The 21,057-nt window shown below is 49.6% G+C and overlaps 2 protein-coding genes and 1 long non-coding RNA gene across 5 annotated transcripts in view; 1 reads left to right on the forward strand and 2 right to left on the reverse strand.

Annotated features, from left to right (window-relative positions):
• LOC148380938 (cadherin-6-like) overlaps positions 1–7,510 on the forward strand; it is a 29,023-nt gene extending 21,513 nt beyond the window's left edge. Inside the window, exons 5-12 of the mRNA XM_088364023.1 lie at positions 482–649; positions 1,031–1,218; positions 1,861–2,114; positions 3,647–3,783; positions 3,939–4,054; positions 4,348–4,465; positions 4,540–4,791; positions 5,330–7,510. Of these exons, the coding sequence (XP_088220149.1) occupies positions 482–649; positions 1,031–1,218; positions 1,861–2,114; positions 3,647–3,783; positions 3,939–4,054; positions 4,348–4,465; positions 4,540–4,791; positions 5,330–5,832 (1,736 nt within the window). The 3' untranslated portion in view covers positions 5,833–7,510. The remainder of the gene's footprint in view (positions 1–481; positions 650–1,030; positions 1,219–1,860; positions 2,115–3,646; positions 3,784–3,938; positions 4,055–4,347; positions 4,466–4,539; positions 4,792–5,329) is intronic.
• Positions 1,828–3,712, reverse strand: LOC148380939 (uncharacterized). Its single transcript, XR_015854717.1, has 3 exons — positions 3,672–3,712; positions 3,486–3,576; positions 1,828–2,129 (listed from the first exon to the last, which is right to left on the reverse strand). It is a non-coding gene; the product is annotated as an uncharacterized LOC148380939 (long non-coding RNA).
• An 834-nt stretch (positions 7,511–8,344) lies between the features above and the next one.
• Positions 8,345–21,057, reverse strand: part of drosha (drosha ribonuclease III) — a 98,009-nt gene continuing 85,296 nt past the window's right edge. For all 3 annotated transcript variants that reach the window (XM_088364019.1, XM_088364022.1, XM_088364021.1), the window contains 8 exons: positions 18,323–18,480; positions 15,628–15,733; positions 14,402–14,543; positions 13,438–13,520; positions 12,247–12,350; positions 11,340–11,432; positions 10,803–10,849; positions 8,345–8,653 (listed from right to left, as the gene is read on the reverse strand). In XM_088364019.1, coding sequence (XP_088220145.1) covers positions 8,523–8,653; positions 10,803–10,849; positions 11,340–11,432; positions 12,247–12,350; positions 13,438–13,520; positions 14,402–14,543; positions 15,628–15,733; positions 18,323–18,480 — 864 coding nt within the window. In that variant the 3' untranslated portion in view covers positions 8,345–8,522. The remainder of the gene's footprint in view (positions 8,654–10,802; positions 10,850–11,339; positions 11,433–12,246; positions 12,351–13,437; positions 13,521–14,401; positions 14,544–15,627; positions 15,734–18,322; positions 18,481–21,057) is intronic.

Below are 21,057 nucleotides of genomic sequence, written 5' to 3' on the forward strand. Positions count from 1 at the left end.
TTGCTGAACTCTGAAGCTTTTTTTTTTTTTGCCAAATAAAGGCGTGACAATAAAAAGTAATTAACGATCCGAAATCTTAATTTGTGCAAACGATCCGCATAACGAGGCGCATCGATCACTCGGCGACGACCCCTGAATTACAGGCCCTCGCCGGCGTCTGGGCGACTTCATTACGCAGCGCATAAATCTCCCGGCTGAAACGTCGTTAATTCGGGATGACTATTTTGAGGTGCGCGCTGGGATGTTTGATGCGCCGGAAAGGAAGTTCATTATCTTTACGATGACTCTTTCGAAATTGACGGCGGGGGCCGAGCAACAACAAGCGCCTGACTTTATGTACACTTTCTTATTTTGCTCTTAATCAGGAGGGCTGCTAGATATGGCTGCGAGCCTCATTTTACGTACAAAACTTTCTTTGCAAATGTACTAAACAAAGAAAACTTTTATTTATTTAAATTATTTTTTTTTTTTTTTATGGTAGGCATGATCAAGACGGCACTGCCGGGCATGGACCGGGAGGTGAAGGACAAGTACCAAGTGGTGATCCAGGCTAAAGATATGGCCGGACAGAACGGCGGCCTCTCGGGCACCACCACGGTCAGCATCACCCTGGCCGACGTCAACGACAACCCGCCGCGCTTCACCAAGAGTGAGTCCCGATATCGACTGCAAACACCCGGACGGCCATCAGCTGCGCTTTATGAGTGCGCCGGTGCTGCTATTGGTTTACGCGGTTGACAGGCGGCCATCGATTTGAGCACAAACGCTTCCTGTAAAAGTCCAAATAAAAGAAGAATGAATCCACGTGTTGGGACAAAATTGATTGTGCGGCAAAGATCAATCTTAGCGTCTGAGTAGGCTAGCCGAGATGTCGCTTCTAAGAGGAAGATGATGATGGCGCCGAAAGTGGCGCGAACCTCCGTTGTCCAAAAATAGTTAGTCAAGCACCAACCCAGATGAGAAAATTGAATCATAATAATCAACGAGTACTAATGGTGAATGTGGAAAACTTTTTTTTCCTTTCTGTCAGCCCTCTACGAGTTCAAGGCGCCCGAGTCGACCGCGGTGGGCTCGGCGGTGGGCGTGATCCGCGCCGTAGACAAAGACATCGGCGAGAATGCCGAAATGGACTACCGCATCATCGGGAGCGACGGGCCCGGGATGTTCGACATTGTGACCAATCGCACCACTCAGGAGGGCGTCATCGTGCTCAGGAAGGTGAGCCACGCTTTCTTGGCTGATAAAGACCAAACGTGGTTGTGCACATTTTTGTTGATAATTTGCTTAATAATAATGACATGGTTCGTGTTGTTCTTTTTTTTTTTTTAACGCTGAATAAATGATCTGCGGCCATTTATGTAAGGCATGCAGTCGGTTGCATTTTTATTCTTTTGCTTGGACATGAGAGCACCGTGACATACATAATTGCCCTCTGTTGTCATGGCGACACTGCGGGCAGAGCGTGCTCGCGTGTGTCCCTGCACCTCAACCCGCTAATTAAACTAGTTGGTGGAGTGGGAATAAGTCCCATCTGGACCTTGAAAGATGCCAAATAAAGGGCGTGCCAAGAGCGCCTGCAGTTACCTCCACCAGGGAGCTTGTGTTTACATCTGTTTGTCACACGGATTTGGAAGGGAATTCAGAAAGAAATAAATTCGTGCATAATTCTCATTGAGAGAATGAGGTCAGATAAAGGGGCTCAAAGAACGGCCCGTGATATTCAGTTTAACTCATCCAGCATTTATTGGGAGTCCTGCAGTATTTAGTGCGGCGGCTCAAGTACGGAATCAAATCAGCAAACACATTTCTGATGGATTCCTCTCAAGACGTCAGCTCACCTTGTTTTGGGTTTCTTTCCAGCCGCTGGACTTTGAGCGCAAACGTCAATTCAGCCTCCGCGTTCAGGTGGAGAACCTCCATGTCAACCCTCGCTTCTTCTCCATGGGACCATTCCGGGACGAAGCGTCCATCAAAGTAACGGTGGAAGACGTGGACGAGCCGCCCGTCTTCGAGCGCGCCAGCTACTTGATGGAGGTCCGTGAGGACGCCGCCCCCAACACAATCATCGGAAGCGTCAGCGCCTCCGACCCGGACGGCAAGCGGAGTCCTATCAGGTAGCCCCTCAATTCCTATGTCATCATAGAAAACACAAGTTGGAGAGCATAAATGCAAGTCAAAATACAAGCAAGTCGAATGTGCTTCCATTCGCTCGCAGGATTTTTTTAAATCCAACCTCAACGCTGCCTCCGCAGTTACATGGAGGTACTGCAATATTTGGCTCAGGTCGGTAAATTTCTTAGAGACACAGAAGATGGCCGTGTGCACGTCTCTATGCATAATTTAATTGAGAAGTGTGACTGAACCCTCGAGGGGAAATTCCGTCCAATAATTCAATAAAAATTCAATGAATCAGTGAGTCATTAAAATGAAAAGTGCGCCCAAATAAAGGCTTCAGAAGGACACGACTGACTTAGAGTTCACTGACTTCAGGAAATAGTGGAGAAGGAGGGGGGGCGAGGGGGGGGGGGGTTGCACTCGGCAATCTTCACCTCGGCTTTTTCTTTTTTATGATGCACTGAGGGAGTTGGCTCTCAAGGTTGAAGTTCTCACACTTTATTGCAAGTGTCAAATAGGATATGATTCTCTTTTATCGGCCATCATCAGCAGGCTAGCTGGCCCGTGGCATTTGGGGTGGGGGGGGAAGGGTCTGGGCCTGCGACGCTTGGGGAGGGGACGGCTGCCTGGCGCAGAGGACCTTATCTTTATTACGAGGATGACGAGCGAGGCTTAAGAAAGCACACTCGTCTCCCACTTTGAAAAATTTCACTTCTTGAGAGTCATTTTCTTTATCGGCTGGTGTCACAGAGTTGGCTTCTGTTTCATCATTCGCACTTGAACAAAGCTATCACGCTGACCTTTTGCACCACTCAGCTCACTAACATGTTGCTTGGGGGATGAATAGATAGGACATAGCACATACGATTTCAATTCAAGCATCCATCTTATTCTCTAACAGCTATTTTTTTTTTAAATTTGGAGGCCCGTTTTCCCTCCTTAAATTAAAATGATAGAAATAAGTGGACTGCATAACTAACCCGTTGGTGTGTGCGTGTGCCTTTCCAGCCGCTCGGTAATTGAAGCATCCCGTTTGGAATTTGCAAGCGTTTAAGCGGCGGAGGCGGCAAAGTGTTGATGAAGTCTTTTGCGCAGCTCCACTCGGACTTGTAAAAAGCAATTTGCGCCCTGCTCAACAAACATGGCCTCTCCTTTCAAAGATGACTCCATGCAAACAAAGTCTCTCGTTTTTTTTTTTTTCCTTGTATTCTCGCTTCTCTGCTCGGAAATCAGCAGGAAGAAAAGAAAAGGCAAGGTTGTGTGAATCACATTTAAAGGGGACATCAAATGGGACAAAGGGACTTTGGAATATCTTTGCTACAAAAATGTTAAGGTGGCACAGTGAAAATGAGTTAGCATGTTTAACTCACAGTTCAGAGGGTCAAGGTAGGAATCTATGCTCTGCCGTTGACTGGCAACCGACTTCATGACAACCTCGGCTGTCCTCGACTTCAGCTCGTGCTGAAAAAAAAAATTGAATTCTCAAAAAAAACTTCAGTTTCGTACTTTTCTAACTGGCTTTCTGCGGCAGGTACGCAATCGACCGGTTCACCGACTTGGACCGGCTGTTCGGCGTGCACGCCGTCAACGGCTCCGTGTTCCTCCTTCGGGAGCTGGACCGTGAGGAGAACGCCTGGCACAACATCTCGGTCATCGCCTCCGAGTTCAGTGAGTAGGACCTCCAGAAAGACTCAATGATTAAATGAGACAAGGCCGCTATTTCCGGCACTTCGGCATATGGTGGGAATTCAACGTAAAATGCCGCGCGGCAGGCTCGTGCCACAGTTTAAAACGTCCTCCCAACAAGTTTGTGCATTTGGCAGACCACCTGTATCAGATGAGCCGGGTGTCGATCCGAGTTCTGGACGTCAACGACAATGCGCCCACCTTCGCCACCAACTATGAGACGTTTGTGTGCGAGAACGCCAAAGCTAACCAGGTGGGTACGCTGCCCTCGCCGTCGTCACGGTTACGCATACACACTTTGGTGAGGTTTGGAGTCAGTGTGAGTTTTCTCAGATTTTTTGCAGACATCATTGAGGATGCAAATAAGTTGCAGTCGGCACTGCTTAAGATGAGAAAACAAAGAATTATATATAAATAGCATCATTAGCATATAACTAAACAGAGCGATTTGAGAAAATATCGAGAAAATCATTAAGAAAAGAAGAGGCCCCGAGGTTGATCCCTGAGGGACACCCATATTCTTACCCATGTTCATTGTGGTTCCAGAGAATCCAGACGGTGAGCGCCAAAGATCCGGACGAGCCAGTAGGAGGACATCGTTTTTTCTTCAGTCTGCCCCAGGAGGCTAGTGGCAAGGCCAACTTCTCAGTCCGCGATAATAAAGGTAGCCCGCCATCCATCTTCTTTTATTTCCTGAAAAGAGCTCGTTGTAGTCGTCGCAAACTTGCGTGTTTTCAGACAACACGGCGTGGATCCTGACACGAAGGAACAGCTACAGCAGCCTACTGAAGAGCGTCTACCACGTGCCAGTGGTCATCTCGGACAACGGGTACCCCGTGCAGAGCAGCACCAACACGCTGACCGTGCGCGTGTGCACGTGCGACCGTGAAGGCAACATGAAGCTGTGCAACGCCGAGGCGCTCACGGCAAGGGCCGGGCTCAGCACCGGGGCGCTGGTGGCCATCTTGCTCTGCGTCATGATCCTGCTTAGTGAGTACACAGCTGACCGCAACCGCCTTTTAGTTGCATCCAAAAAGGCAAAGTTTTAAAATTAAAAAAAAATTAAAAAAGCGAAGTCAGAGTCTTGTGAGAATTATAATTTATCTATTTTTAAGTCAATTTTTTTCCAAGCGTAATTGTGGGTGGGATTAACATTAACTATAAATTAAGAGTAGAAACAAAAATAAAAAGATTAGTGCATGGTGTTCTCATGAGCAATCAAGATTTAAGCGCAGCAGCTTTTTTTTTTCTTAAAAAAAAAAACATCATAAATATTGATAGCGTTTGCAGTAGTTGAGCAGAACTAAGATGTTCCGTGTTTGACTCGTACTCATCAGAGGAGCGCTTTGTTCAATTGTGATGTTGGAGCAGCGGCAGCCTGACAAATCCATAATGCATCCTGGCGCTCGCTCGCTCACTGTACAAAGTCCTCAAACATCAGTGAGCGCTCACCAGAGTCGCCACATCAACAAACCAAGCGTCCTGCGGGACTGGCAGCCGCTCTGAGTTTGTTCTGTTGCGCCCGCAGTGATCGTGGTACTGTTTGCCGCCTTGAGGAGGCAACGCAAGAAGGAGCCTCTGATCATCTCCAAAGAGGACGTGCGGGATAACGTGGTCAGCTACAACGACGAGGGTGGCGGCGAGGAGGACACGCAGGCCTTCGACATCGGCACGCTGCGCAACCCGGAGGCCATCGAGGACGGCAAGCAGAGGCGGGACATCGTGCCCGAGACCTACTACCCGCCCGTGCGCCGGCCCGCGCCTCCCCCGGCGCGGGACAACAACGGCGACGTGCGGGACTTCATCAACCAGAAGATCCAGGACAACGACGTGGACCCCACGGCGCCGCCTTACGACTCGCTGGCCACGTACGCCTACGAGGGCAGCGGCTCGGTGGCCGAATCGCTCAGCTCGCTGGAGTCGGCCACTACCGAGGGCGAGCAGGACTACAACTACCTGAGCGAGTGGGGCCCGCGCTTTAAGAAACTGGCCGACATGTACGGCGCCGACGACAGCGACCGGGATTCCTAACGACGGGTCGCCGCGTTCCGTGGCGGGAGGATGTACGGGCGAAGCCTTTGGAGCCTTGTGTGTCCCGTCCAGTGTTAGGACAGGGGTGTCCAAACTGCGGGCTGAGGGCTGTTTGATTTGAAAACGCGGCGTGAAAAATTCTTATCTTACGAGACTGATCTTGTGTTGCTTCTGAATGTGAAGATGAGAGGGGGCGGATCTATTCTCGCCCTAAAATCCTGAAAAATCACATTCTGCAGAAAGCTGTGGAATTGTCTTAGCGTGATGAATAATGTCAAAATGCTCTGGTATTCTTGGATTTTTCTGCCCTCCATAGAAACAGTTTGGACACCCCTGTGTTAGGGTCACGCCCGAATATATCTACCGCTGTTTTTTTGTTGTTTTTGTCATGCGGCTGCCTGCGACAGACGCTGTGCGATGGCGTCCTTTTCAGTGTTTCTGCGCCAAACTCCCGCTGCATATATTGTGATCTTCTGCTTGTGTACGTTACGAGACAACACACTGTACAGCCACTTCCTACATTTTGGTCATCTCACAGCGCCCCCTAGTCTTTAGGAGCGGCACTGTCATCACGCTTGAAAGGCGGTCCACTTTGTCACGACTAGCGGGCGACTAAAGCCGAGAAAATGTTTTTTCCTCAATGTCATCGACAGAGGTGGAAAAATTCTGCTTTGTTGCGTCTGTGTTGGATGGAGGCATCTGCACTCTTGTTGGTTGCTGAACTTTAATTCAAAAGGCTTCTCCTTTTAATCATGGTGTTAGTACAGTGGTTCTCAAATTCTTGATGACAAGTACCAGCTCCACAAAACACTTGAATTCCACCATCAAGAATTGAAAACAAGCAGTGAGGACAAAGATGATTTCCCAGGGGACACGCCCACCAAAGATATAAATAGAAGGACTCTCAAAGTGAAGAAGCCTTTTGGATTAAAGGTTGAAACGTCTTCAACTACCAAGAGGTTGTCGCCATTCAACTTGTGCAGATGGAGAATCAAGTTGCTTTCACAGACTTGATCTGATCTTTCCTGAGGACGAGCCAGATCGACCGAGGAAGCGGTCCAGACTCTGATGATGGACCAGGTAGACCTTGTTTTTGGTACAAAAAAAAAAGACCACCGACGACCCAGTCGTGTGGCAGGCACCGAGTCCTGACTGCAGCTTTCGTTTCCTTCAGCCTTTTTCCACAACACGCTCGTCAATGAGCCTTTTAACCTTGGGTGTCGACAGCTAACAAGGAGCTGAAAGAGACTCCTCGGCTCATAGTAGCAAGTTAACGAAAAAAAAAAAGTGACAGCCTTAAAGAGACGGTACGATCCAAGCAGATGACGGAAGAAAGAAAACTACGAGATTAAGTAGACACGCGCGCTACTTTAGCATTAGCCACGCGGCCAAGCGACACAAAGTGGGCGTTTTGTTACGTGGAGTGTTCAGCACGTGGTCATTTGGGTCCCCCCCCTCCCCCCTCCCGATGCAAACGCGGCGCCATCAAGTAGACGTGTGCTTGTCGATGTGTAGACGCCGTTGGGCCGTTGGTGACAACCGTGGTGGAGTCTCTGTGAGCGTAGAAAACGTGTCGGGAGGGCTCGCCGTAGCCCGGCGGGCCTCCGTCAATTCTGCTTTGTACGTGACATTTTGTACTGGATATTTATATGACACGATTAAATATCTTCAAAAGCTGCCTCCTCTGCTTACGTCGAAGCGCTCGGGACGTTTAAGATCTAGTTGAAATACTTATAGGTGGAAAAACAATTACCGTAATTTCCGGACTATAAGCCGCGACTTTTTTCCAAAATTTTGAACCCTGCGGCTTATAGTCAGGTGCGGCTTATATAAGATTTTTTTCGTGATTTTTGTGATGACTTGATCACTTTTATGCACTCGTAAAAAGGCTGTGGACCACTGTTGTGCGGTATCTTGAAGAAAAAAAAACAACAACAAAAATACTATTTTGAAACACTACTATGGCTGCTGCTTATTCTGCCTGTGTTGCTTGTGACTATTATGAGCTTTAGTAGGAATGCACGCTAGGTGACCTGCGTCAAAGGGCTCTAAACCCTTTCTCTTACTCTGCCATGTGACTCAGAAATTACACAAAGCAGTGGCGCTGTTTGGACCATCTCCATTGTATTAAAACCCAATCAATCAGGATTTAAATTCAATTCTTCTGACATTTTGCTTACCAAAAACAAGTTGTAATGAATGTGAACTTTTAATGCATTTTATTCAGAAGGTTACTTTGAACCCTGTGGCTTAAATGGCGGCGCGGCGTATTTATGGATTTTTACGGCTTTCTGTGTACTGTCTTTCTTTGTAAAAAACTCATGTGCACGTGCGGCTTATAGTCCGGTGCGGCTTATGTAAGAAAAAAACTAAAATATCCCTGAATTTTAGCTGGTGCGGCTTATAGTCCGGTGCGGCTTATAGTCCGGAAATTACGGTAGGTGAGTCAAAACATTTTCAAGAGGTCACGGAGATGACTTTCTTCTCTCGGCAGCTTGAATTATTGACTTGATTTGCAGACATCTTGATTGGATTTATTTACGTCCACGTTCAAGCTTAAAAACATTTGGGTGTGGTGGCTGCGCTCGCTCCTGCTGAGCAAAAAACGGCAATAGGCTGAAAAAGCAGTGTCCGTGTCTTTTTGGGTTTCTCACACATTTGGGCGCCAAAACAAACACGGCCCGGGCGCCTCACTTCCTGCCGGCGTGGGGCTCGTCGGCGTCCTTCTCCTGGCGCTCGCGCTGGCGTCTCATCTCCTTCAGCTCCTGCCGGTACTTGCGCTCGATGAAGCGCTTCTGATGGGCCATCTGCGGGAAGTTATCTGCCGCGGCGAGAGAGAACAGAGACGAGGGTGACCGAGAGGAACGTGCCAAAAAGAAAAAAAAAAAATCAGAAAGAGCTGTTAAGCGGCGCTCTCACTTTGGTCCAGTGAGCAAAAAGATTGGAGGCGGCGCCGCCACCTTGTTCTTTGCTTATTAATGACGGCGCCGTGAAATTAGACGAGCTTGTTTGGTGTCAGACATCATTAATTAACAAGGGAAGACTTCTTCATTCGCCGCGTGATGTCATCATGCCAGCTGCATGTGCTCTTGAAGACGACCAACATTTCGATTTTCAATCCAAGTCGGTGACCACGTGTGAAGGTGAAACTCGGCTGAGCTTTTTTTTTTTTGGACGACTGACAACAACTCTCGAGGAAATAAATCCGCACGGACAAGTAGGCCACACGGGAAGTCTGGAATTGAGACTCTAAAGCTGGACCTAAGAACGCTGAGGCACCGTGCTGCCCCCACTAGCTTGACAAAACCAAATAATGCCCGTACTTCATTCCTGAGACGATAAACGTGTGAAACGAGAAAAGGTCCGTCTTTCTCCACTAGCGCTGCCGCAAGTCGGTCGACACGCCAAAGAGACGCAGGGCAAAAGCACGACGAGCACAACGCAGGGATTGACTTCCGCGGCAGAGGGCAAACAAAGAGCGATCCTCCGCATTCGGCGGTGCCGGCCTTACATCAGCCGCTTTCATCTGCAGATTAGGAGCTTGGCTGCCAACGCGCCTGCCTCGGGGTTGACACGGAGACGCCGCCTCTTTTGCGTCCGTCACCGCATTGTCGGGAAATAAGCGGGCGAGCCGTGAACCGCAGCGGCTTAAGCATCTCGTGCGATTTTCACAGCATCTTAAGTCGGAGAGAGCCCGAGGGGCTCGCCGCGATCGGGCGCCAACGCCTTATGCCAGAATAGCTCGCGTAGCTCGCCGCTCTTGGCGCAGTGTGCCGCTCGTCGCTTCGCCTACAAGGCCGCTCTGTTTTTTTCGCAGCCGTCGCCTATTTTGAGGCTCGCCGCTCTCGGCGGGCCTTCGAAGCTCTCCGCCCGGCGGTCCGCCTTTCGCCTCCGTTTGTTTGCTCTCACGTTGCTGTCGGTCCATGGCCCGGTTAACATTTAATTCCGCCCTGACGGCTGCGGGCAGCAGACGTCAAAACACGGTCCGTCAAAGTACGAGATATGGCTCGGCGGCGCCACCGGTGGACCGGCTGAGCGCGCGCACACGCACGGAAAATAGAGAAAGGCCCGTTTAATGAGCCCGCAGCTGTCGGCCTCTTCTTCATCCCCGTCTTCTACCTTTGACACGGCCGCGGTGGCATATCCTGTCAGCCGGCGAAAAACTTGAGTCCGACTCAGACGGCTTAAATAAAACATGGACATGAATCCTGATACGCCGAGCAGCCATGTTTGGGTCGATCCGGCGTGTAAGGTGAGGCGGACGTCGGCTCCCCCGGTGACAGCGAAACTTGTGTCCTTGATTAGAGACGCTTTCCTGGCAAATGACGCCTCAAACAACACGAGCACACGCAACGAACGATGCAGTAACATTGCGCGACAATCTTAGCAGGGTGGCTACTTCTGGTGTTGCTAAATGATGAGCGCTAATATCACGCTGTCATGTTTTAGCGTGGCCACGTGGCCCGACTCTGAAACGACCGCATGGCGTGAAGGGAGCGCAGGCAAACGGCATCAATCAAACGCGGCTTGAGGCCTCATTTAACAAGACAAATCCACTCAGACCTTGACCTCTGTTTGGGCCGCGTGCACCAGCAGCTCATTAGCGACTCGCCGTGTTAATAATTCAAGCAAACAAAGATGAAACGGGTGACATCACATGTTTGTGCTTGCCGCGCTCCGTTAGGCAGGAAATCTTTTCGAGAGCGCGGATGGTCAAGTCGGTCCAACGGTACAGTCCCGAAATATTTGCTCAGTTCCGAGGTAGCCGTAAAGAAGTCTCCAATTAATATCGGAATGCTCCCTACACGATTGCAAGTGGAAAGTAAAAATGGCTTATCGCAAAATAATTTACACTCCGTTGACTTTTGGGGAAAATTGGAAAAACCTGACGGCCTAAACCGGCACTTTAAAAATGTCACACGCACTCAACAAAGGTGTGTGTGTGTGTGTGTGTGTGCCAAAAACCTCACATTTGTTAAGTGCGTCCATGGCAGCTCCCATTTCGGCCTGCTGGATGCTGCAAGAAGAAAACGGAAGGTGTTTAGCAGATTGTAAACAAGGTGCTTCTTCTTTGCTGGTGAAAAATGGCAGCAGGTCTCGAAAGGCTGATTTTGTGCATTTCCGGGAACCCGGCGGAAAGACGAAGCCAAGTCGGGCCGGCTGCTCTCGCCATCTGCCCGCCGCTCTTGTTTCTCCATAACGCAATTTACGTCAAATCAATAATGAATCGATTCATTTTCATTGTGCATAACGTGTCTCCCCGCAGAATGGGGCCGACGAGGGCTTAATTGGCGTAATAAACGGCGGCGCTTACTCTGCGGCCCATTAGGAAGGAGACGGCGGAGGCGGGAAGGAGGAAGTCGGTTGGAGGCAACTCTCCAGTCCTCACCTTCAACCTCAGAGGCGGAGTTACGCAATCCTTCCCACTTTCCAAGAGCAGAGCTCTTGGCTTTGAAACGGGGCTCCAAACTAAGGCAAGCTAAGTCGCGGCGCTTGCACTGACTGACCTGGGTCCTTTTCCGCAGCCGATGCGCTCGCCCTTGAAGTAGACGGCCACGGTGTAGGTGCGAGCGTGAGACGGCCCCACCGTCTGCAGCGTCCTGAAAAAAAAAAAAAAACACAAAGGCCAAAACGGGCACGGTCAGCCGAGCTTTGTCTGGCGGGAGGAGGAAAAAAAAAAGAAGAGTCGTTAGCTACGCTGCTTCTTCTGCACGAAATAAACTCAGGCGATGTTTGAAATGTTAACATTTGCATAAACAGGCACCGCGCGCCCACCTGAATTATTCAGGCCTAATTGACTAATTTGAGGAGTGCGGGCAATCAATTTCGAATGCAACCTGGTAGCTTATATGACACCCGCTCAATAATTCAAACGCCGCGTCAGCACAAAACTAACAAGGCTTTTATATTTGTTTCAAAGCACAACGTTGCCTTAAAAGCACATTTTACGTCCCGAATGTCGTTTTGCGGCCATAACGCTCGTTGGAAAGGCCGTTCACGACGAAGGCCGAAATCAAAGCTCGAAAGCCCGACTTCAAATCCCTCTTTTTCAAATAAGGAACAAACTTGAGTCTCTCACAATGCTTTAAAACCCCAAGAGCCGAGTTTGAAAGCAGAACTTGGGAGCCTCGTCGCTGACGTAATGCAATTTGACGGAGCGAGCGTAAACCGCGTTTGTCCATCACCATGGCAACAAATCGGCACAGACAGCAGCGTTCAGAAAGTGTCGGTTTTGTCAAGCAACGCCTTGACCTTTTTCCTCCAAGGGATGGGAGGGGTGTTGTTTTATCAAAGCAACAGGGACCTTCATCATACAAAAGCCCTCTTGTACTTGTTTGGCAGCTCCGTTTAAAAAAAAAAATGTTTTGTTGAATAATTCACTGAAGATTTGTTGTGTGCGTTTTGAGGTCTTACTTGTAGAGCGGAATGTCGGGCTCCTTCCCCTCCGTCCTGAGCGTCAGGCAGCACTGCTGCAGCTGCGACTTGGGGTCATTCCAGTCCTGATTGAGAATAAACTCCTGCAAGACACCGGCACGAGGGGGAAAGCTTCATCATGGCGGCCTCGCTTTCCACACGCGAGAAATAACCAAGGCTTTTATTTCATTTCTGCCCCGCAACCGAGAGCGGGCGAAGCGCTCTCGCTTGCCCGGGACAAATCGGCGGCTACTTAAGACAAAAGCCAATCGGCGTCCAGAAATACGAAGGAAGCGGGCGGGAAGCTCCCAGGTGTGCCGCCCCGATCTATTTCCCTTCTCCAGGGGGGACCTCTAAAAGCTCTTCCATTAACAGCCGAGCCGAGCCGCCTTGTCATAAAAAGGCCGCAACTGTCTGCCGCTTTTCATTTCCCACAAAGAGTGCTTCTGCTGCCTGCCCTCTCGCTTTATCGCTCGCAACCTCTCAGACGTTGCCTCGGCGCACTTTGTTTCCCCCTTTCCTCCTCGCCACTTCCTGGTCTCTGGGGGCGGCACGTGGCGGATCGGAGGACGTTGGCTCCGTGCGCAAGTGCGGGGAAAACGAAAAAGTTATTAAGAGGGCGGGCCCCTTCCTTTCCGCTCAAATTGGATGCAACGCGCAACTTTTTCTCTTGGAAGTGGAAATGAGGCGACGGCGATGCGGAGCCGGCTTTGTCCAGAATCGGGGATTCTCCTCCCTGGAGAAGCTCGCCGAGACGGCAATTAGGTCGGTGCATCAGACGGCGGCGGAGGTGTCACAGTCGGAGGCGGCCTCCGCCGGCGCTCATGCGTGGCGCTCGGTCCCCAACGTCTGGACAAAACGCGACGTGAGTAGCTGAGGATTTTCAACGTCCAGCTTATATCTTTTTAATGTGACTTTGTCCCACGAAAGGGGGGCTCGTCTCGCACGGCACACCAAAGCACTCTTGTGAATCAATGGCGAGGAAGGCGACTAACAAGCCGATAGCAGATTGCCGACACCGTTGCGATCCCCGTCGAGAATGACTAAAATAGCGATCTGGGCGCCGCACGGAGCCTGTGCGTCAATGTTCGCGCCATTAGGCCAGCGCCATTAAGCCCCTCACCCAATTGGTCGCTCTCAGCGGCTCATTGATCAGGCGCCGGCGGTGGAAGGCTATCACGAGGTGCTCACCTTCAGTCGAGGGAAGAAGCAGACGTTCATGAAGGTGTGCACGAATTCCAGGTCCTTGTCGATGTAGAGTGCTGCGATGAAAGCTGCAAGAGAAGATGGCAGAGATGTTTCTTGCAGGGCTTTCGCTGCCAAAGATGGAAATTGACGCCCCCGCCAAAGATGGTGGGATTCCGCTACCGGGGAGGGTGTACGGGAACAGAGCCACAAAGGACGGCTTGTCTTTGCTTTTGATGGGTGGAATGCAATTGTTGATAACGTCGGAGCAAGTTGAAGCGTTTCGATCGAAGTTCAAAGCGGAGTCAGATTGTACGGCCGACTTGAAAGGGAAGCTGCATTTAGCCATTAGAAGAATGATGGGTAATATTTGAGGCGGGGCCGCGTGCACGCCGCTTTTTCCCAGCCGAGTGAGGTCTCCTTCCCGCTCGGCGGGAGTTTCGTAGGTGATATGTTTGCATCCTTTCCCGCATGGCTGATGGCGACTTTCTTTCTGGCCGTACTTGCCCAGAGATTGCTTCTCAGCAGGGCGCTTGATGACGGCCTTTCTCCTCGCCTTTCGCAGGGACCATGCGAGAACATCTATAATAAGCTCGGGCACGGCATGATGAAAAAGTGTTTGCTGATGCGCCTGTATTTTATTCCCACTCCAAAGACAAAGTATTTTTAGTCAGCGCGTCATTAGCGTGATTGCTCTTTTAGCGCAATTGTAAAGGAAAGCAAGACAACTAACAACGGCGTTGTCGATGTGACGCAAGTCTCACATGCGGTAAAAAATGAAACATGTCTCATCAGCGGCCGAAATTGGGCACTTATTTGTTTGTGAATCACCCGCCGCATCTTCTTTATTGCGCCGGCCAAATCGTTTTGAGTCGCACTTGATGAGTGGGAAAAAAAAATTGAGTAATGAATGCATCGAATGGAGAAAAGTTGTCGCTTGCAAACTGTGTGTGTCTGTGTGTGTACGTACACTCCAGCAAGTCGGCCAAGGTCTTGGTCCGGAGCGCCACGGGCCGCTTGGTTTTGTCGTTGGTGATGGCGAATTCTTGCATGCCCAGTTCCTCCGCCACTTTGGCCTGCGTGCGGTTGTTGACCAGCGAGCTGCGGAGAAGCTACCACAAAACACAGGCGCGGTTACGATAAAGCAATTCTGGTCCAGTTTGAAGTTGCAAAATGCCATCACTCGCAGCAGACGACGTGGCGTTCTAAAGTAGCCTGGAATTTTCTGCCGACCTGGCCTCGTTGGCGACCGGCTCAGCTCCTGAATCGGGAAAGGTGCGCGAGCGGAAGAGTCGAACAACGCTTTGCGTGAAATAATTCATCACTGACAGAAATGGTAATTCGCCAGTAAATGTTTTGCACGGCTCTGGTAAATATTGCATGCTTGACTCGCGGCGGAGCGGACGGCGTCGTGTTCTGCCGTGTTGTGCGCCCCCAAAAGGAAAAAAAAAAAAAAACACAAACATGTTAAATATAGCTGCAAGATGCGTACACAAGAGGGAGGGAAAGAGGGAGGGAGATGGCGGGGGAGCAAAGAGAATGCGAGATGATGTCAAGCTCGCTCACCCTCTCTCCCTCTCGCACTAGTTGAATGGGCGCTTTTATTGAAATCCATTTCAGATGTAGCTTATCTGGATCGCCGCGGCGATCGGGCCTTTCAACATGGCTGACGTCACGCCTTTTTCTATCTCCCAACGAGAGCTCTCGCTCGCCCGCCGCTCTCAGCCCACTTCAAACGCCACCGCAGCTGATAGTCGACGTCGCGCAAGCAAAAAGAGAAATGCTGATGCTCGCCGGAAAAAGAAGGAAGCGTCATAAAAATGGCCTCGCGCGCCTTTCAAAAGGTGCGACTGCTCGCTTTTGTGTCGACTTTATCTGCCAGACACTCGACAGCCTCGGCGAGGGAAAAAGTGCCGACAAAGACGCGCGAACCTCGGGAGGCTTCTGTCCCGCCACAATTGACGAGTTAAGTAAACACGGCACGGTGGCGAGGAAGAAGAACGCTTACCTGAGTGACAACAAAAAGACTGACGGGAAGTCGAGCAACGACATCGCGACAAGATGTCGGCAGATCGACAAAGGCGACAAAACGCGATTTTCGAGCTAAACCGCCCGCGCCCGACATCTGACGGAAAGTTCTACAGACCGCAGTATGTGATGTCATCAAACATGGCGGCTACAGACACTCAAACTTACGGTTAGGTGTCCCTCGTGGTGGTCGGGGAAGTGGATGAAGAGGTACTCGGTGGCCACCAGCTGCATGATGGAATCCCCCAGGAACTCCATCCTCTGGTTGTGGCCCCTGAAACGAGAGTCATAAACGGGACTCATCGAGCGGGCGTGACAATCGGCTAGCTTCAAACTTTTCCAGCATGAGAGGAACAGGATGCGGAGGAAGAGGAACAGGCAGCTAACATCAGAGAGAGAAACATGTCAGAAGTGCTTCTTGGCTGTCCAAATGTGAGCCGGACACCAAGCACTGCAACCAGACAGACACATCGGAAGCAGCTGAAAATCACAGTGAACGATTTGCTTTTTTTTTTCCCCCATCTCGGATATGCACCTCGGCTCAATAAAAAGAGGCTCGGGTCGGCCGTTAGGCGTGTACCCGTGTCAATCGTATGTAAATGACTTCCGTTCCAGAATTGGAATTCATTCAATCCCCCGCAAATGAGGTTCCCGCCGTTTACCTCGGGAAAAACAAATGTGGCACCCTCTGCATTTATATGAATAATTCTACTCCTCCTTTTTTTTTTACTATTGAATCTGACAACAAATACCCAGGCTTCCATTTGCTTGCCACATCTTTAATTAAGTCTGATAATGTCCATTATTATTTTAGAAAGGGGGAGGATGGGGGGAACGACCATCAACTGAGTTTTCCTAAGGGCGGCATGATTTTTTAATTAAAAACAGCTCAAAATGATTTACTTTGTATCATATCGACGTCCCCGGTGAGTCGCGCCTCGCAAGACGCGACTGAGGCAGGCCTTAAATTGTTTTTCTTTTTTGTTTTAGGTTGACGCTCATCCTCGTCCTCACCTCGAGGCTTCCGCTTTTAGCCACACGTTTGCCCCATTTTTAGCTTATCTTTATTAATTCTAATTATTCAATTGTAATTAGCGAAGGCCTTATTTAGGAAAACAAACTGATAAATGTTACGTTGTTCATTAAAGTAATATTGCATTTTCAAGAACGATGGGAGTGGCCCATACGTTGAGCTTTGGAACTTTGTCACCACTTTTCCAAAATGTCTCCAGAAGAGTGGAGAGGAAGGCGCAGCAGCAACATACCAGGGGGGAGGGGGGAGGAGGTGGGGGGGGTCAGAGAGGAAGGCTTTGCTGCGCCAACGCTCGTCCTTTATTCAATGTGGAAGCGAGCTGGAGGGGAGAGATGGGAGGAAAGTGCGCCGCTTCCGCTTTGATGTGAAACACCTTCATCAGCTCGGGTGAAGAGAAAAACAAGAAGAAAAGGACCAAGTCGGTGAAAAGGCAGGCGGTTCGCCGCAGTCGTCGCCATTTTTACAAGTTGGCTGAGGAAGACGACGAGCTTTGATGATAAATTGGAACCAAAAAGATGGCAGAGGCCCGCCAAGACCCGGGTCAGGCTGTTCCACCACAGCCCTGTAGGTGGCAGCAAGAAACATAACAGTGGGTGCCAACACGGAGCTTGATGGTGAGCTCGGAAGACCCTTGGCAAGAAGAAGAGCTGCCCACGGGGGCCGTTTTCAAGGTCACTTTGTCCTCTGTGCCAGGCGAGAGGTCAGCAGGTCAGCCGGCGTCCCATCTCTGCATCCGCCACCTACCTGATTGTCTGACCTCTCGCTGTCTCATCTCACCTCTCTAGCTCTTCTTCTTCATCTTGAGCTCGCCTGCACTGCGGCTCGACCCACTTTACGCTAACCTTTGCTCTTTTGGGAGGTACGCAGCCTTCAAGAAAATTTTCTCTATTTAGGTCGACCTAGCTCAGGCCAAGAGAGTGAATGTGAAGGAACACAAAGAAACAAAGTGGAGCCATCTCCGTTTGCACTTTACGATCCACAAAGCCTGATTTTTCTTGGAAGACAGAAAATGGCACGAATTGTTGCCAAAGTGTTGGATTCATAGGAAAATTGTAAGAGTTGCCAAGCAAGACTGGTGAAAAGCAGATTAAAGTCATTAAGACCTTTGTTTTCCAATCAATCGTTTGCAATGAAACCAAGATTGAACTTGATGGCCGTGAGGTATGTTTGGCCAGCAGCAAATCTTTCGGCTTCTAATCGAAAGCAAACAATTATCAGGAAAAACCTGTTCGAACAGCTGAAGTTTATTTGTAGCTCCCAGTTGTAAGAGGGTGTGCACACTTGTGCAACCGCAGGGTCTCAGTTGTCGACTTCAACTATTTTATACTATACTATTATATGAGGAGGAATAAAAAAAAAAAATAAATAAAAAACTGAGATTTTAAGAACATATCACCTAGCCAAATAATCAGCCTATGAACACAAAATAATCGTGTAAATTGAAAACACGGGGTTCTCGCTGGAGGTAAATCTCGCCGAGGTGTGATGCAAGCTAGCGTTAGGGTAGCAGAGCGGCGGAAAAAAAAAGCAAGCAATTAAACAGAAGAGCGGCCGTCTGTCAAGATTTCAGGGTGTGTTGCGAACGCTAATTTGCTTTTAGCTGTCAAAGTCACGACTGCGCGACAACTTAAGCAGCCGCTGCGATGCAAACAAGCTGCAACCGTCTCATTATCAGTTTCCCAACACACTACACAATCCATACATGGTGCTTGTTGAATCATTTTAGAAAAAAAAATCTCCATCTTACCAGGAAATGTTCATTAACAGTGAATAATCGTAATTGTTGCCATTATAGCGAGCGAATGAGATGACAATGCGAGATCAACTTACAGCGTGAGGTGGTTGAAGCCCACCGTCCTCAGCGTGAAGGCTCGGGCCAGCAGGCGCACGTGCGTGAACAGCACGCCGATGGACTCCTCAAAGTCCGTCAGCTTCTGCAGGACGGGCGAGGACTCGATCAGCTGCCGGTCCGTCTGGGGCTCCTGAACCTGGGTTCGTTCAAATCCACAAACAAGATACACTTACCATATTTTCCAGACTATAAGGCGCACTGGACTATAAGGCGCACCTTCAATGAATGGCCCATTTTAAAACTTTGCCCTTATATAAGGCGCACCCGACTATAAGGCGCACCATTAATGCATCATGTAAGATTTTTAATCCAAATCAAATCATTCTCCATTTTATCTTTTTTATTTCAACTTCAGACGCAAGAAATTACTTTATAATCACAAAATAATGATCTATGGTCTTTTTGATTCATGACTCATAGTCTTCAGCGGGCCACTTATGATTGATTTTATGACACAATGCTTTGGGCCAGTTTAAATTTAGGAATTTGGTCCATATATAAGGCGCACCGGACTATAAGGCGCACTGTCGGCTTTTGAGAAAATTTTCGGTTTTTAGGTGCGTCTTATAGTCCGGAAAATAGGGTAGTCATCAGGCAGCTACTAATTACAAGACGAGGGGAAGAAGACAACAACCCGGATCCCGCATCCTTTCCGGCAAATCACACATCTTGCTGTGCTTCAAGTTTACTTCCCCACCCCCCCAACGGGGCCAAAAAGTGTCTCATCACAAGCGGGCAAGCCACTCGGCGATGAAGCAAGTTCCTCAGTGCCTTCATTCCCCCTACGAGTGTCCTTAAATCAAACATGCGCCGCTTCGAGTGTTTTTTTGCCTCCGCCTCAAAACAAACTCCAAAGATCGGCGGCGGCAGCAGATGGAATTTGCTACTCATTAAGTAGCAAACCGTTCCCTTTCCACTTTGGCCGCAGCCACGGACTGCAAGCGCTCCATTAATACGGCCGTTGCCTCAGTTAGCGAGGAGATCAGAGTCTTGGTGGGCCTTGAAAGGACGCTTTGCCGGCCGCCGCTGCGGATTGTTCTTTAACGTCGGCCCGGGGGCCCGCTGGACGGAAAAGCAAGCTGCTCACACTCATTAGAAAAATAAGTCATATGCTAAGAAAATATGCATATGCATGTTTGTTTTTATCAAGATTCCCGGCGCGTTAATTAGGCTACGAGAAACGTCTAATTGGTCTCGGCGTGCTACAACGGCGAGTTTGACCGAGACATCCGAGAAGGCACACTCTGGCGACCTTGTTGGCTCGCTTCATTAGCCGCTAGCTGTAAAGCGGCGCTGCCATGGACAGGACAACGCCGCCCGGCGCCTCCCCTCGTCCTCGGGTTTTCTGTTTTCAGGTGGAAGTTGCGAGTAAACGCCGAGACGTATTTTCCCACCGCATATTTTTAATTGGAACGCTGCCGGTAATGATGTCACGACTCCATCTTCCGACACGTCGGAAGAAACATTTCATTCCTGCCATTTTTTTTCCACCCTCGGTTAATTAACGGAAGGCGTCGAAATGTCATGCATCACAACTAAGGACATCTGAAGGGTTCAGCGCTCGTGGGCGTCGGCTATCCTTCGGGGTAATGGCCGGCACCGAGGCTTCAAACGCGCTGGCTGAGGTACGGATGAGGGGGGCGAACGGCAGTTATGGAGAAAGAAAAAAAAAAAAGATACTTTTGAAAGGGCTTCAAAGCCTCACTTTCAGCTCAGCCCAGAATCTGGCCAGACTGGGAGCCACGCTCCAAAAAATGCAACACTCATCAAAAGAGATGTTTGGAAAAAAGCAAAAGTTGATCAAAAGCAAATAAATACAATTTTCCGGTTAGCCAAAACGTTATTGTTTGCATTTAACAAAGAGTTCCACGTCAAGGGCTTAACAGAAAATGAAATCAGTCCATCTTGTGAGTGAGCGCAAATCTGAGTCACAAATTGAAGCGCTTTTAGGCTCATAACATCTCCTCAGAGAGAATGTGAAACCACTAAATTGATTTTTATTCCGAGTCATTTCGTCTTCAGGATTTGTTATGACAGTCGGCAACAGTTAGTTGCACCTGAAGGACTTTGGTGGAAACCGAGACTCTTCATTACGGCATTGAAACGATGAGAAAAAAAAAAGTATTTGATCCAAATTGAAGGGAGAGCGACTATTTTTGGCCCACAGTCAAAGCCGTCACTGTCTCCTGCTTGACAGTCAATCTGAGGCAGGATGTCATCGTAACTTGCTAAAAAAAAAAGCCGTAGCATTTTCAACTCACGTTTGAGAAGTTCCGACGCTGCTTGCGCGCCTCCAAAAACGAAGGAGACGTTTGGAAAGGCGGCTCAGGTAAGCGTGTCGGCGCCTAATCATCTCCTGGAGATCTGCACGTGTTGATGAGAACGAACACGTCGAGCACGTCGCTATGCTAAGCTAACGTACGGCGTAATTTGACGCCGCGGCGAGCAGCCGTGGCCGCGTGCTGAAAGCTCGTTAAGGCAAAGCCTCGTTCACCTGTCTCGCTCCATTCCCGACGAGAGCCGGAGGAGGGCCGCGCTCATAACAGGTGCGGACGCGTTCAACCGCAAACACGGCGAGGCCTTCATCAATTATTCAATAAATCATCGGTTCGTTCAGCAACAAGACAAGCTGCTGAAGTTGATCTGAGGGAACAAAATGGAACAGGACGAGCAACACGCTGGAAGTCGGCAGCCAAGATTGAAAATGGCTCTC

This window comes from Syngnathus floridae, chromosome 20 (assembly GCF_059516105.1).
Source record: "Syngnathus floridae isolate MCC-2025c chromosome 20, RoL_Sflo_1.0, whole genome shotgun sequence".
Taxonomy (NCBI): Eukaryota; Metazoa; Chordata; class Actinopteri; order Syngnathiformes; family Syngnathidae; genus Syngnathus; species Syngnathus floridae.